Raw genomic sequence first — 17,417 nt, forward strand, 5'->3', positions numbered from 1 at the left:
TCAGTGGCTCTCCAAATGTGACGTGGCGTCCGCTAATCATTTTAGCCAAATTTGATTTAAAAAAGTCAAATGGTGCTGCTTCCTTTAAGAGTCCTGCAGTGTGTCCAAACAGTAAATTTCCACATCATATTAGGTATCGCCTTTCTCAGCAAAAACTGCACAGCAAATTCAATGGTGCATTTTTTCCTGGTACCCTTGTAAGAAAAGCAACATTTTTTTTGTAAAAAAGTTGGGTTTTTTTCCATTTTCACAGCTCAATGTTATAACATTTTGTGCAGCACCTGAGGGTTCAAGGTACTCAAAAAACATCTTGATAAAATCCTCGAGGGGTCTAAATTCCAAAATGATGTCACTTATGGGGGAAGTTTACAGTTTAGGCACATCGGGGGCTCTCCAAAGGTCACATGATGTCCGCTATCTATCCCAGACAATTTTGCACTCTAAAATTCAAATGGCACTCCTTCCCTTCCAAGCTTTGATGGGCGCTCAAACAGTAGATTCCCACCACATATTTGGAATTGCTGTGCTCAGGAGAAATTGGTCAACAAATAAGCTTGTTGTTTGTTTAAACATTTGCCTAATACACGTTTTTGAGTTTTCTCCTCCAGATCGAAGCAGATCTAGATTTTTCTCTTTTCTTTTTCTCTCTCTCCTCTTTCCCTCTCTTTCTCTCTCTTTCCTCAATCTTTCTCTCTTCCTCTCTTCTCAATCTTTCTCTCTCTCTCTTCCTCTCTCTTCTCTCACTCTTTTCCTTCGGACGAAGATCCATGCATTCCACAACAAAGAGATGTCGGACCTGAGACCAGGAGATGGCTGTCTTCCCTCTTCTACCCGATACTTTGTGCCAGGACGATGATATCTAAGCATGTGGACCGGAAGACGACTGTACATCACACCTTTGATGATGTCCCACCATTACCGCCTGAGGACTGAGGAGCATGAGACTTTGGTTGAAACCAACCCTGATAAATATTAGCCAATTAGAAGACTACTGCCACGTTCCCCCTTCCTGAATAACGTGTGCCAGCGGAACATAGCCATGAGGACAGTCTAGAGAATACGGTCAGGATCTGGCTTCATATGCATAGTCTGTTGGGTGGGGAGATTCATCCACAAGGGATGGGTTATCTCGTATGTGAGCTAACCATCGGCATTAGGACAGATCAATAGACCTGGGAAAGTAGGGAAAGACTTTTTGGCTATCTCCAAAGGGGGGGACTGTTATGGACAAGATTATGAACTATTATGAGTATATAAGAGTTATATGGAGAATGGAGATATCCATAAAGAACAGGATTGAAGATGGTGTTTGAACTGTACCACACATATATCTCTTGGCATAAGACTCAGACAGACAGAGTCTTGTGACAAGTGAATCATGCTGACATTGCTTAATATAAATGAGGAACCAAGCACATTACAGTAAATTGTATATCACAGAATAAGCTGTTCTACTTTATCCAATAGGAGACGTGTTACATATTCTTGGCACCTAGCCAATAAGTCCGGTTAAATGTATTTTCACTTCCGGAATAAATCAGTCTTACTTTCTATTCATATCTGAGTACGTCTCTAGTGTGAGTGAAAGAGAGTGGTATGCATGCTACCACGAGTGACTCATAATTTGGACTGCAGACAGTTTAAGAGGGATGCATGACTAGATTGCATCAAAGTAAATTTATGGCCAACATTAACAAAAGCACCTGGGGGTTCAAATGGCCTGGTGATGAAGGTGAAAACCAGGCTCGGGTGTGAAGTGGTTAACAGATTAAGAAACTGACATACTCCATAGATGGAAAGCTTATGAATTTTATTGAAAGGAAGCGTGGCTATATAGGTCACTGATAATTCTTTTCTTACATGTCTGAAATGTATTTTTGTACATTTTGATTTGTTTTTTAATTATTCTAACTCTAACAAATATAAATAAACAATTAAGATGGTGAAAATTTTCATTTTTCATTTTGGTGCATAATACTTTTCCATACTAATACTGTAGGTACGCAATAATGATGTGCAGATAGATTTTCTCGTAAGAAAGACAAATTATCACTTTTACTTTCATAAATAATCAGGGAATTTTGTCAGGAGTGTATTATTCTGTCATACTGTATATTATGAGCACACACAAACCAGTAACATTATGGAAACAAACAAAAGGACTTTGATGGACTTTTATTTAAAGTCCATTAAAACAGAAATACAATGGAATCCTTGGTAAACAGTTTAACTCTTTAATGACCTAGGACATATATATGCATCCTAGGTTGCCTCCCTCCCTTTAATGTGGGCTTACGCGTTGAGCCCACATCTTTCCACACACATGTGCAGCTAACAGGCGCGGGTGCATTGGGGATCCTCCCGCGCCTGTTAACCTCTTAGATCACGCTGTCAAACTCTGACAGTGCACTCTATCATGCTCCGGCAGGGATCGTGCTGTTCCCAGCTGCCATCAGTGGCCCTGTGACATGATCACGGGGTGCCAATGGGTTGTTATGACAGCGCGGGATCAACTGATCACCTCTGTTGTTGTCATGAGTCACTTCCTGTCAAGGTCGGCAGAGCGCTGGCAATCACAGGAGTTCAGCAAAACCAATCGGATAGTCCAGGCATAAAGTCCCATAAAGGCACTAGTAAAATGGCTTTATTAACAGAAAAGTAAAAAAGTTATGGCTATTGGAAGAAGGGGAATTAAAAACAAAAACAAAAAAACAAAACAGAAAATCGCCGGGTGGTGAAGGGGTTAAAAATCATCCTCAAAAAAACAAAACAGAAAATCGCCGGGTGGTGAAGGGGTTAAAAATCATCCTCAATCTGACCTGTTTCTGAAACGCGTCAGTGAATGATTTTTAGACTGTATGACATGAATTCCATCACGTATGTTTTACTGGACTTTAAATATAGATTAATCGCTATTTTCCTTTTGGATGGATGCGCTTACTTCCTTTCATTTGTTTCCACTTTGCTGTGCCCCACCAGCCAGGAACAGCACCCACCGGACACATTGATTGCCAGCGTGAAAGTTTCATTTCCAAGCATGTCGGTGAGCTTTCTTCTCCGTTTTCCAATAACACCATAGTATTAGATTCTGATACATAAAATATCAAAATTCTAAGTCCAAAAATAATTTTTCCCTCCACCAATATATCATAATCCTATTTATAACAACTGTATGACATATTATTGCTTTTGTACTATTGCTCCATTATTTTGAAACCCTAATGGAAGGAGCAAATGATCGTGGGGAGATTTTAAGAAACAAAAGGTATTTTTAAGACTGTGTTACTAAGGCATTCAGGTGTTGTATGTATAATTATATTTTTATGATATGCATGATTATAGTTTTATGATACTTTGCCTTTGCCTTGCATTTATAAGTAAATATACTTATGCTGACATTTTAGACCTCCTATGCAGGTTTATGTAGGGATGATGGATCAGTTATACAGGAAAACTATTCATTTTTTATAACTAACCGAACATTGCCCAAAGCATAATTTCTTGCCGATGACATATAAGTTTCTTTTTGGTGTTCAGTCCTTTCTTTTTATATCACTAATTTATATGGCTACGAACAGGTTTGCAAAATTGTTGTCCAAGTTTTTAAGTAATTGGCCTTAGCCCTGCTGTGTGCAAATTGCTGCTTGTGCCTTAAGTATAGAAAGTATATAGATGCTGCCTTGGTAATTTAGTAGCGTCCTTTGCAAAACAAACGCAGCAAGCAGATCACAGCTGCATGAGATAGCTAGAAGAAAAATGCATAATCTAGAGAGCAGCATGTGATACACATAGGGTCAGCAGGAAGAACATCAGTGAGGTACGATAGCTTCTGCTTTTACATAGCATTAATGAAAATTTCAGTTTTACGTTGTTAGAATATCTAACCATAACGTGTCCAAAAGCCACCATTATCAAGCACATGCACCACAAGGGCAAGCATGACAAATAGAAAATCAGTTATTACCTTGCTTTCCAACTGGGACTGAAGTTTAATAAAAGAAAAAAATAAATACTCAATTATTTTCAGAAAAATATCATTCCACTCTAACAGTGATTGGTTTAGTGATATATCAACGACTAAAATAAGACACTCAAGTAAAGAAAGTGAAAATCTTAATAGTCTAAAGTATACAAATTAAGAAAAAAAAAAAAAATTCCAGCAAAACTGGTTACATGAATCAATAGATAAAAATGTCTAATAATTCAAACATTGCCCATGCTCAGACCGGCCCACTGAAGACAATGCCGATTACTCAGTGGGCTCCTGTGCATCAGTTGGCCCCTTACCTCCCTATATGAGCAGAAACTAGCACAATGCAGTTGTACAGAAAAAAAAGCAGCATCTCATGACTCATTTAACAAACTATCAAGCGTATTATTATTTAGAGACAGAGGCAAATTTGTGAATGAACGTAATGTAATATTTGTATGAAACTGAGCAGTGGGTTCTCAGTCAATATTACTAAAGGTTTTTTGGCATCCCAGTGTAACACTGCCATTTTTAATAAAGTATGTAATAGACCAATTTAGTGCCACCTATTGGGTGTAGCACACCAAAAAGGCAATATTAACACTTCCAATGAGCCTTGCTACATGGCTTAGAATATAAAGCTAATTCAGAACCTCCATTTGCGGACACCGGTGAAAGGTGTTTGCCCTTCATAAGTACAAAGTAGGAGGTCTGAGTTGACAAAGGGCCTAATGGTAACATTTCTCCTTGTGCAGAGTGCTAACTGGGAAAGAAACTGGTAAAAGAAAACATATAAGAAGATTTATATCTTGCCCTCTGACAAGATAAATTCCATATCTACATTCTTAGAGGAGCATTGCACTGCCGATGCCTTGGTAGTCTCCACAGGGAGAAACATCTGTCCTTGATAATGGTGAGCGAGCGTGCTCGCCACTACTCGATACTTGATCGAGCATCGGGGTGCTTGGGTATGCTCAGTACTCAGCCAAGTATAGAGGGAGTTTGGATGTGTCATTCATGAATGATCTGAAACAAAGAGTCAAATTCCTTTCATGAATGAAGGGAGTTGGCACCCTAGTGAGAGACACTTGCCGTTTCTGAATGGCTCTCACTGGGGTTAAAAGCAATGTATTCAGATGCTGTGTGAATAAAAACAAACTCTCCCCCGAAATGCTCAATTTATGGCTGTCTGTCTGTGAGCAGAAAGTCGAACTGCCCAATAATTGACTTATGCGGGCGTCACACGAGGCGATCTATCGTGTGATAGATCGTCGGGGTCACGGTTTTCGTGATGCACATCCGGCTTTGTTGGCGACGTCGTCCCGTGTGACACCTACAAGCGATCGCAAATCGGTGAGAAATTGGGTATCGTGTACTCCTCGTTTATTTTTAAAAAATCGTTTATTTTACTTTGCGCAGGTTGTTCATCGTACCCGGGGTAGCACACATCGCACTGTGTGACACCCTGGGAACAATGAACACAGCTTACCTGTGTCCCGCAGCACCCGCCAGCTATGCAGAAGGAAGGAGGTGGGAGGGAAGTTTATGTCCCGCTCATTTCCGCCCCTCCACTTCTATTGGCCGGCCGCTGTGTGACGTCGCTGTGATGCCGAATGTCCCACCCCCTTCAGGAAGTGGATGTTCGCCGCCCACAGCGACGTTGCTCAGCACGTAAGTACGTGTGATGAGGGTTAAACGACTTTGTGCGACACGGGCAGCGATTTGCCTGTGACGTACGAAGGACGGGGGTGGGTACGATCGCTCGTGCGATCGCACGATAGATCGTACCGTGTGAAGCCCGCGTTACACTATACTCATTACTTGAGATGAGCCTGTCAATGCATTCAATCTGCTCGACATGAGAAAAGAGCATTGGAGAAAAGAGCACTGGAGCACTGTAGGCGGAGAACCAGACTGCCAATAATTGACTTCTATTATACTTGTTACTCGAGTCGAGCCCATCAGATTGTTGAACCTGCTTGACTTGAGTAAAGAGCACTAGAGCACCTTTTTGCTTGCTCATCATCAATCTTTAAACACCTTACTACAATTACTAATATGTTTTATATAGGAAATCCACCTGCAAGAATCAAAACAAATGGCCTGAATCAATATATCCCACAACAAGATTATAGCCATCCAGCAACTGATTCTTCCAGCTACCATCACGTCCAAATTCATAAATACGGCACATGAAATAATTTTTCTCACAATTTTACGTCAATATATATTTCCTCAGTATTACTTGATAATTTTTATAGCATCATAATCACCCCTGTGAGAGAAGCATTAAACTGCAATCCAGGGTACATAAAGCTTCAATTCTGTAGTTAAGCCTTGGGGTGAATTATCCATGTGCATATTAGTATGTACAATGGGTGAGCATAATCGACACTACTGGTTACTCGATCAAGCATTGGGGTACTCGGATACTCGTGATGGTTTCCTGGGTTTCACTGGTGCTCAAATACGTCATCCATAAAACAATGAACACAAAGCACAGGCTCACTTCACTGCATGATGTGAACCACCACCGCAGTGAGAGCCACTTGCATTCTCTAAATTGCCCTCACTGGGGGTTACAAAAATGTCCTCCTGAAAATGCTGTTTCCAGTAGTGATGAGCAAGCAGTAAAATGCTTGGTGCTTGGTATTCATAATGATTAGTGAACACTATGATGTTCAAGTGCTCTTGAGTCGAGCAGGTCAGACACTCAGTTGGGCTCAAGTCGAGTTAAGGGTATAATGTAAGTCAATGATTGAGCAGTTTGTCTCTTTACATATATAGTGAAAAAAACAATCCCTTATTAAAATTCAATTTTTATTAAATATATCTTAAAAATTCCCAAGTGATTCACCTACAAAAATATATCAGGGTAATATAAATATACACCAGGGTAGCCACCCCTGTACTAGATACAATCAGAGGTAGTAAAGCCGGGGGTATGGGCTCCCAAATGGGATTAATCTGGCCCTATTAGGACCTACAATCTCACACCTTCCTACCGACGGAGGTAAATCACCTTAACTTAGCCGGGCGCCCCCGTTCCTCGGTGGCTATCCCTGACTTACCCTATTAAATACCCTACCATATGCGGAAAAATGCCTGAGCAAGTCACTTCTATATTATTGGTTGGACTCTCTCCCCCACCACACAGCCTTAGGAGGGGGCAAAATATCACTCCACCTGTTCAATATGCTCCAATTCAGCTGGTCATAAATCATATACAGGGAAAATAGATGTCACTACCCCTTATTCAGTTAATATGCTCAAATTCAGCAGGTCATAAATTCATGTAAGGGATAATACATGCCCCAACCAGCTGTCTAAATAATATACTCAAAATAGCTGGTCATTGGTTTATACACGACCAGAAACCAAATTGTCTAGTTCACTGATCATCCATCAAAAAACAGGGATACTAGGTACCACAGCGCCCCGATACCCAGATCAGATTGGTATACCCCAGTTTTGACCAGAATAAATTCAGATACAGGGGAGGAAATAGTCCAATTACCAAGTCATCCCAAAAATTTAAGATAACACATTAAACTTGCTTTAAAGCAAATCCCAACCTCTGGAACAATGCCAGTCTATACAATCAGTACACATGAATAAATATCATTTTAAGCTGATGCATTAACTTCCCTTTATCAAGTGCATTCGCACTGCCTCGACGCGTTTCTCCGCCCTCTAATCCGGTTCATCAGGAGGCCCAGGGAGACAGGGAAAAAAATTCTAATGATGGTACATGTCTTCATATGGCAGCAGCCGCCATTATGCCGGCAGCTTAAATAGACCATATCAAATAAACAAGAGTAACATAATCACAGGTGTACAATTGTGGGCTTCTGTCTCCAATTGGTATAGTGCGCATGTCCATTTTCATTCTACCACTAGAGCAAGCGAGGTATACATTGCGCATGCTCCACGGTCCTGCCTCATTAATTCATGACGTATTGCTGTTGATACGAGCAGTCAACGCCCACACCCCGAACACGAGCGCGCTGCCATAACAACACGCAGACCTGTCAAGCAAGCGAGGTAACATTACGCATGCTCCACGGTCCTGCCTCATTAATTCATGACGTATTGCTGTTGATACGAGCAGTCAACGCCCACACCCCGAACACGAGCGCGCTGCCATAACAACACGCAGATCTGTCAAGCAAGCGAGGTAACATTACGCATGCTCCACGGTCATGCCTCATTAATTCATGACGTATTACTGTTGATACGAGCAGTCAACGCCCATACCCCGAACATGAGCGCGCTGCCATAACAACAGGCAGACCTGTCAAGCAAGCGAGGTAACATTAAGCATGCTCCACGGTCCTGCCTCATTAATTCATGACGTATTGCTGTTGATACGAGCAATCAACGCCCACACCCCGAACATGAGCGCGCTGCCATAACAACAGGCAGACCTGTCAAACTGCGCTCTGTCCGAGGACTTCACGATAACATTTTGTTCCTCCCTCAGAGTTCGTAACGCCAGCCTCTCTCCCTCAGACAAATTATCCCCCAACCGGTATGGTCTGAGAAATCGCAACACATAAGCGGCGATAGAGTGGCAGGTCAGATTATCAACCTTTCCTCGGTATCCCTTACTCCGGATATGAGGTCCTTACTGCACAAGGGTCTTTCCTTTGTTCCTCGGACTGGCTTTGACAAGTTTGAGTGGACTAAGAACATCCATCTTTTTGGCCGTAAACTTAAATGGCATAAATTTTTTAAAAATAATGATCGGGAAAAATGTGCGGAATTAGGCATTGATCCGGAAGATTTGGGAGTTTTCAATGCATTGACAGACCTGCTGGAGGAGGGAGAGTCTACTCGAGGCCTGGGACCATTTACCACATTAAAGAAAAAAAGCCATAGGCAGCCACCGGTGAGTGAACTAAATAGCATTGACATTTTTGTGAAGGTTGTTGAGGAAGAATTGAGTAAGATCAATTATTTGGAGGGGGTGGATAAATTGTCTGAGGGAGAGAGGCTGGCGTTACGAACTCTGAGGGAGGAACAAAATGTTATCGTGAAGTCCTCGGACAAGGGTGGGAATCTGGTACTCATGGACCATGGACCGTATAGAGAGATGTGTCTAAGTATATTGAAAGATAGGGACACATATAATATACTAGATAATGATCCAACTAAAATATTTTGTGCGGGATTAATAGAAAAACTAGACGAGGCGTTGGATAAACGGTTAATCTCTAAGAACGAGTACGAATTCATGGTGCCTGTGAGTCCCATGATTCCCACTTTCTATACGATACCAAAAATTCACAAGGGTATAGATCCCCTCAGAGGTAGACCGATTGTGTCGGGAATAGGGTCTGTGACGCAGAATGTTAGTATTTATCTGGACAACATCTTGAGACCTTTCGTTTCGACCCTCCCCTCATATATACGGGATACACCGGACCTACTTATGAAGATTCAAGACATGTCTGTGGAAGGTGATTTCTATCTGGCCTCCATCGATGTGGAATCTTTATATAGCTCTATCCCGCATGAAAGGGGTTTGGAGGCGGTTAGCCATTTCCTCCGATCCAGAGCAAATTTTCTGTGGGATCATAATAATCTGGTAATGGACTTGCTCAATTTTGTACTCACGCACAATTATTTCATGTTCGACAGTAAGTACTTCCATCAGCTCAGGGGCACTGTGATGGGGAGCTCATGTGCTCCCTCTTACGCAAATTTGTTCCTGGGCTGGTGGGAGGAAACTGTCGTTTTTGAAGATGATACCTCATGGTGGGTCCCGCTCATCCTATATTGGGGTAGATATATTGATGACGTTCTAGTCATATGGGTGGGTACCCAACAAGAATTCCTTGAATTTATGCGATATATAAATGTCAATGATATAAATTTGAGATTCACTCACCACATTCATAGATCACATTTGGCTTTCTTGGATGTGGAAATTGGTATTGAGGATAATGGCACTCTATCAACCAGGACCTATAGGAAGCCAACCTCCACAAATAGCCTCTTACGCTGGGACAGTTTCCATCCCACTTCTCTTAAAAAAGGCATACCTAAAGGCCAATATTTGAGGGTGAGGAGAAACTGTTCCAGCGATCGAGATTTCTATGAACAAGCCAGGGATCTTAGGACACGCTTTAGAGAAAGGGGCTACCCGCATGATGTGCTCAGTAAGGCCTTTCGACACGCTCAGGCAAAGGAACGCGGTCCACTCCTGCAGACAAATCAAAGGCAGAACACTGAGGGGGACCTAATCAGAATTATCGGTACATATGATAATCAATCCGATAGAGTGTTCCAGATCCTGCGGAGGCATTGGGGGATTCTTAGAGCCGATCCTGATTTGGTGGATGTTCTTTCCCCACGACCTATGGTCACCTTCAGAAAAGGGGGCTCCTTAAGAGATCAACTAGTGCACAGCCACTACAGTCGACCAGTGCCGGCGGGCACGTGGCTGGACCGGCGGCCTTTAGGCACTTTTCGTTGTGGTGGTTGCAAGTACTGTGACTGGATTAAACAGTGCAAATCGGTCATTAGTGCTAGCACTGGTCGTGAATATTACCTGAGGGATTTTGCTAATTGTAAAAGTGAAGGTCTAGTCTATCTTGCAACATGTGATTGCCCACTTGATTATGTGGGAAAGACCAGGAGGGAATTGAGAAGACGCATAGGGGAACATGTCGGTGACATCAGACATAAAAGAGAGACCCCGATAGCGAGACATGTTTGGGACATTCACCAGGGTAATGTTAAATCAATGGTTTTTAGAGTGCTGGAGGTGATCAGACGGAATCCCAGAGGAGGTGACTGGGATAATAGGATTTTGAGGAAGGAGTGTCAGTGGATATTTCGCTTAAAAACCCAATCCCCAAATGGTTTAAATGAACAACTAAACTATACACCATTTATCTGAGGTGGACCCCTCTTTAGCGCTTCTTCAGAGTAGATGGTGTCCAATTTCTGGTTAGGTTAGCCTTGAATAAATCACGGAAATGGTGGTTCCTGTACTCCCTGCAAATGTAGTGGGGAATTGATTATCTTAGTGGACTTGGGTGATTCACTATAGGAAGTAGTCCATATCATTAGATGAGTAAGCTTATCTTTATCTTTTTAATACCTTCTTGTCTCTTATCATCAGAGGCATTGTTAATGTTGTCTAAGTGGTGTTTTTGGTAGTACATAGTGTTGGGTATTATAGGGTATAGTGTGATGGAAACAGAATGTTTCTCCTTATATGGTCAGCTGCCTCATATAGTCCTTGAATCTGGGGATATTTATTCCCCTATCTCCCCCCCCACTCCCCGCCCCCTCCCTCCCCATTGATGAAAGGAATCTGCAAAGGATGCTTTATACGGCGTGTAGTACGTCTATAATCTCCTTACAACTGAATTCTATGGGCTGCAGTCGTTTCATATAACATGGGGGAGGTTTACTTTTGGCATCCGTACAGAGCGCAGTTTGACAGGTCTGCCTGTTGTTATGGCAGCGCGCTCGTGTTCGGGGTGTGGGCGTTGATTGCTCGTATCAACAGCAATACGTCATGAATTAATGAGGCAGGACCGTGGAGCATGCTTAATGTTACCTCGCTTGCTTGACAGGTCTGCCTGTTGTTATGGCAGCGCGCTCATGTTCGGGGTATGGGCGTTGACTGCTCGTATCAACAGTAATACGTCATGAATTAATGAGGCATGACCGTGGAGCATGCGTAATGTTACCTCGCTTGCTTGACAGGTCTGCGTGTTGTTATGGCAGCGCGCTCGTGTTCGGGGTGTGGGCGTTGACTGCTCGTATCAACAGCAATACGTCATGAATTAATGAGGCAGGACCGTGGAGCATGCGTAATGTTACCTCGCTTGCTTGACAGGTCTGCGTGTTGTTATGGCAGCGCGCTCGTGTTCGGGGTGTGGGCGTTGACTGCTCGTATCAACAGCAATACGTCATGAATTAATGAGGCAGGACCGTGGAGCATGCGCAATGTATACCTCGCTTGCTCTAGTGGTAGAATGAAAATGGACATGCGCACTATACCAATTGGAGACAGAAGCCCACAATTGTACACCTGTGATTATGTTACTCTTGTTTATTTGATATGGTCTATTTAAGCTGCCGGCATAATGGCGGCGGCTGCTGCCATATGAAGACATGTACCATCATTAGAATTTTTTTCCCTGTCTCCCTGGGCCTCCTGATGAACCGGATTAGAGGGCGGAGAAACGCGTCGAGGCAGTGCGAATGCACTTGATAAAGGGAAGTTAATGCATCAGCTTAAAATGATATTTATTCATGTGTACTGATTGTATAGACTGGCATTGTTCCAGAGGTTGGGATTTGCTTTAAAGCAAGTTTAATGTGTTATCTTAAATTTTTGGGATGACTTGGTAATTGGACTATTTCCTCCCCTGTATCTGAATTTATTCTGGTCAAAACTGGGGTATACCAATCTGATCTGGGTATCGGGGCGCTGTGGTACCTAGTATCCCTGTTTTTTGATGGATGATCAGTGAACTAGACAATTTGGTTTCTGGTCGTGTATAAACCAATGACCAGCTATTTTGAGTATATTATTTAGACAGCTGGTTGGGGCATGTATTATCCCTTACATGAATTTATGACCTGCTGAATTTGAGCATATTAACTGAATAAGGGGTAGTGACATCTATTTTCCCTGTATATGATTTATGACCAGCTGAATTGGAGCATATTGAACAGGTGGAGTGATATTTTGCCCCCTCCTAAGGCTGTGTGGTGGGGGAGAGAGTCCAACCAATAATATAGAAGTGACTTGCTCAGGCATTTTTCCGCATATGGTAGGGTATTTAATAGGGTAAGTCAGGGATAGCCACCGAGGAACGGGGGCGCCCGGCTAAGTTAAGGTGATTTACCTCCGTCGGTAGGAAGGTGTGAGATTGTAGGTCCTAATAGGGCCAGATTAATCCCATTTGGGAGCCCATACCCCCGGCTTTACTACCTCTGATTATATCTAGTACAGGGGTGGCTACCCTGGTGTATATTTATATTACCCTGATATATTTTTGTAGGTGAATCACTTGGGAATTTTTAAGATATATTTAATAAAAATTGAATTTTAATAAGGGATTGTTTTTTTCACTATATATGTACTTTCTGACTTCCCTAAAAAATATTTTTGGTTGTTAGCAGTTTGTCTCTTTGCCCACATACTGCCAGCCATAATCATATCATTTTCAGGGGAGGGAGTGTGAGTTTATTTTGTTTTTTGTGAGACACTATTTCCAAAAATATTGTTTTTAGTCCTAGTGTGAGCAATTCAGAGACTGCAAGTGAAGGAGCACTTACTGTTCATTGTTTAATGAAGGACACACATAAGCAGCCATGATCAGTGGTCAAGCACTGTAAGTACTTGAGCAGCCCTATGCTCGATCGAGTATTGATCAGTGGCAAGCACACTCACCCATCATTAGTTTCCAGAGCTTGGACAGTAACTCTGCTGTCTAGTCTAATTCACTGCAATACTAATGTAATGCCGGCTTCCCTAGTATGCCAGCTCCCCTCTGAACTTTGTGCAATGTACCTGCTTCCCTCTTCTCTGCCATCCACATATGGGTGCAGCCCTGGATTGGTTTCCCCATGGATGCCGACGTGATTGACGGCTCTGCTCCCATCTAGGCTGCAGGCTCTGCACATGTTGTATGGGGTTTCCTGCTCTCCAGCCAAGGGGATGCATGCACACTTCCTAATCTTTTATAGGGATGTGTGTGCACAACGGTAAGGTGTCCCCAGCCTATCGCTGGGAGGCATCAGCTATTTAAGGCTTTTCCCCTGATAGGAGGTGCAGAGCATTGCATTGTACTTCATGAGTGTATGTCCTGTTTGTGTTTCTGCTGAAGTGCCAGTCTGCTGCCAAAGCCTAGTATACTGCCTGAGTCTGGTCACCTGTTTGAGTCATATATCTTCTCTATATTCTGGTTATCCATTGTCCCGATGTATTCAGGTACCTGCATGTTCAGGGACTGGTCTATCCAGTTACCGACATGTTCTTAGACTCCAGCCTTGTCCGTGTGTTACGTATTTGAAGTCCTGCTGTGTTAACTGATATCCTGCCGTGGAATGTACCCGACGTCCTGCTGTATTTTGTAAATAAAGTCGTATTTGAATGTTCAACATGAAGCCTTGAAGTACCTGCTGTGCCGGCATCACTCTACTGAGGTCCATGACTGGTGTGCCCACACCACCCTGCTGTGGTTCAAGTCTGTTGTGACTGAACTACCCTGCTGTCGCTCTTGCCTGAGTTCCTGAGCCTCTGGATCTATGCCTGATGATCTGTGCCTGACGACCAAGGCCGCCTGATGACCTGTTCCAGCAGATGACCCGTGCCTGAGGTCCGATACCATCTGATGACCTATGCTAGCAGATGATCTACGCTTGGTGTTTTGTGCCTGATGTCCTTTGTCACCTGGTGCCTACCCTGCCTCTTTCTCTTCAGGACTGTGCCCCTTGTGCTGCTCTGAGTTGTCCTCCAGTCCTGCTGTAACCCTGCACTGCTCAGCTGCCACAGTCCCGGTTGCTAGCCTGGGAGTGACATCTGGTGTTCCGCCTCACGGTGGGTGCTTAGTCAACCCGCTCCCTCCAAAGGATAATTCCGGGTTCCCCCTGTGGTCCAGTGGTTGCACTCTATTACCACAGCTCACCGAAGTACCACCATCCCCCCGCGGCGAGCGCTTGACAGGTAATATGCACATGGATGAACCACTCTAAGGGCTTAATTGCAGCATGGAAGCTTGATGTAACCCAGATCACAGTTTGTTGTGTCATTTATAGTGAGGATTTTGATGCTATAAAAATTATCGAATAATTTAATATATACTGTTGAAACATATAGACATAAAATTCAGACAAAAATTATTTCATGTGCTGTCTTTAAGATTTTGGATTTGATGTCAGCTTGAAGGAACACCTGCAGGATGGCTATAATCTTGCTGTGGACTATACTGATTTAGGCCAATTGTATTGGATCTTACAGATGGATTTCCCATGATGAAACATGAAATAACATAAAATTATAATAAAAATTATTAGATTTGTGCCTTTATGAAATCCATTTGCAAGGTCAGCAGGTGATTGGGCACTTACTGGGGCTCAAATGAAGTTGTGATGTTGCACAATTCCCCCCCTCCCCACCCAATCACCTCCTGCTTTCCTCTCCCAGTCTCCGGATGACTGATTAATTTACAGGAAGTGAGAGTCCATCCGCAGTTCTCACTTTCAGTTGATTATTAATTTGTCTGAAGGCGAGGAGAGAGATGACAGCGGTGATTGCTTGAGAAGCTTGTTTGACGACAAAACCTTGTGAGCCCTGGGAATAGGAGCACCAACACCATTGAAACAGCATTGGCACGGGAGGTCTGTATAAACTTTTTTATTTTAATGGGGCCAAACATATGGAGGGAAAAGTGGTTGACTAACAGAGGACAACCCCTTTAATGTGAGGTGACTATTAATGATGAGCGAGCACAGAAGTGCTTCAATGCTCTTTACTTGAGTTAAGTAGGTTGAACACTCTGATGGGCTCAACTTATATATCGAGTATATTGAGTGTCAATTATGTAGCAGTATGGCTCTCCACCCACATACAACCAGCCATAAAAAGAGCATTTCCTGGGGAGGGTGAGTTGTGTTTTACTTTTTTTTTTAACAGACAGCATCTGAACATATTGTTTTTACACCCAGTGAGTTCCATTCAGAGACTGGAAACAGCTTTCAATAGAGTGCTGTGTTCCACCATTTACTAATGTGAATTGACTCTTTGTGTCAGATCATTCATGAAGGAAACATCTGAGCGTCCGCAATACTCATCTTAGTACCAAGCGTACACGAGCACCCCAATGCTCGATCGAATATCGAGCAGTGGTAAGCACACTCGCTCATCATTACCGATCATTAGTGATGAGTAAGCACTACCTTGCTCAGGTGATCAGTACTTGTTAAAAGCAATTGGATGCTCTGATGAGCATATCTCGATCACCCCAGTACAATGGATGTCAAATGGGGGCTAGAGTAATTTTTCTGGAAGACTTTATATGAAAATTCTGTAGTCTGCCATTAATTTTCATTTTACTCGGGTGCTCGAATTGCTCTCATCCGAGCATCCAACTGAACTGCTCTTAACGAGTATCGAGTATCCAATCATGGAAGTGTTCAATCATCACTAGTGATATGTCAATGTAAGGTAAGATTTCCATGAGAAGAAGAAATGTGTACATGAAGCAGACCTACGGTATATTTGCTCTTGAGCTGCAATCAAGTTAACTGTAGTGCCATGGAAAATGATAAATTTTGATATTAAAATCCATATGAACACAATGTTTCCATATGATATGAGCTTGGGTTAACTTTTGAAAACTTGTTTGCAGCATATTTGGTACTTATCATTTTCATATTGTTTTGCAAAGAACAACATATCTTCATGGACAGTTCCTTCTCTAAATGCAAACTCACTGAAATACATGGTCAAGTTGAAGCTGTTCCCTCCTCTCCAAAAAATCTTTATACTTTAATAGAGCATAAAGAAGTGACTTTTCACAATCCCTGTAAGGCTAAGTTCACATTTCCGTTGTTTTGTATCAGTCACATGTGTCGCTTGACGCATGTGACTGATGCGCTGTTCAACGCTGTACAATGGATGACAAAGAACAGAATTCTTTGTCGGATTCCGTTGTGTGCGGGGGCGGAGTTCAGGGGGGGGGGAGCTGAGCGGGGCCGTAGCACTGAGGACATCAGTGCCGCAGGGACTGCAGGACAGGTGAGTGTGTGTGTGTCTGTGAGTGTGTGTGTCTGTGAGTGTGTGTGTGTGTGTATTCACATGCTGAATGCGGGAGGGGGCGGAGCTGAGTGGGGGGCGGGGCCAGGCGCTGAGGATGTCAGTGGCAGTGCTGCGGTCTGCATGGCTGGGGACAGGTGAGTGTATGTGTGTGTGTGTGTGTGTGTGTGTGCATGTATGTATGTATGTATGTATGTGTGTGTGTGCACATGCAAAGTGCGGGAGGGGGCGGAGCCGAGTGGGGGGTGGAGCCGAGTGGGGGGCAGGGCCAGGCGCTGAGGATGTCAGTGGCAGTGCTGCGGTCTGCATGGCTGCGGACAGGTGAGTGTATGTGTGTGTGTGTGTGTGCATGTATGTATGTATGTATGTATGTATGTATGTGTGTGTGTGCACATGCAAAGTGCGGGAGGGGGCAGAGCCAAGTGGGGGGCGGAGCCGAGCGGGGGGCGGGGCCAGGCGCTGAGGATGTCAGTGGCAGTGCTGCGGTCTGCATGGCTGGGGACAGGTGAGTGTATGTGTGTGTGAGTGAGTGTGTGTACACACATGTGCGGGAGGGGGTGGGGCCAAGCGGGGAAGTGTCGGCCTCCCTGCACACGTAACCAGACTAAATATCGGGTAGCAAAGCACCCGATGTTTACCTTGGTTACCCGATATTTA

At 43.4% G+C, this 17,417-nt stretch overlaps 1 protein-coding gene across 6 annotated transcripts in view; it reads right to left on the minus strand.

Annotated features, from left to right (window-relative positions):
- The window catches only part of LAMA2 (laminin subunit alpha 2), a 1,231,414-nt gene that overhangs the window by 89,077 nt on the left and 1,124,920 nt on the right, over positions 1-17,417 (minus strand). For 4 of the 6 annotated variants that reach the window (XM_075339907.1, XM_075339906.1, XM_075339905.1 and 1 more), the window contains one exon: positions 3,965-3,982. The exons of the other annotated variants lie outside the window; for them this stretch is intronic. In XM_075339907.1, the coding sequence (XP_075196022.1) occupies positions 3,965-3,982 (18 nt within the window). The remainder of the gene's footprint in view (positions 1-3,964; positions 3,983-17,417) is intronic. 6 annotated transcript variants of the gene reach the window in all.

This window comes from Anomaloglossus baeobatrachus, chromosome 3 (genome assembly GCF_048569485.1).
Source record: "Anomaloglossus baeobatrachus isolate aAnoBae1 chromosome 3, aAnoBae1.hap1, whole genome shotgun sequence".
Lineage (NCBI taxonomy): Eukaryota > Metazoa > Chordata > Amphibia > Anura > Aromobatidae > Anomaloglossus > Anomaloglossus baeobatrachus.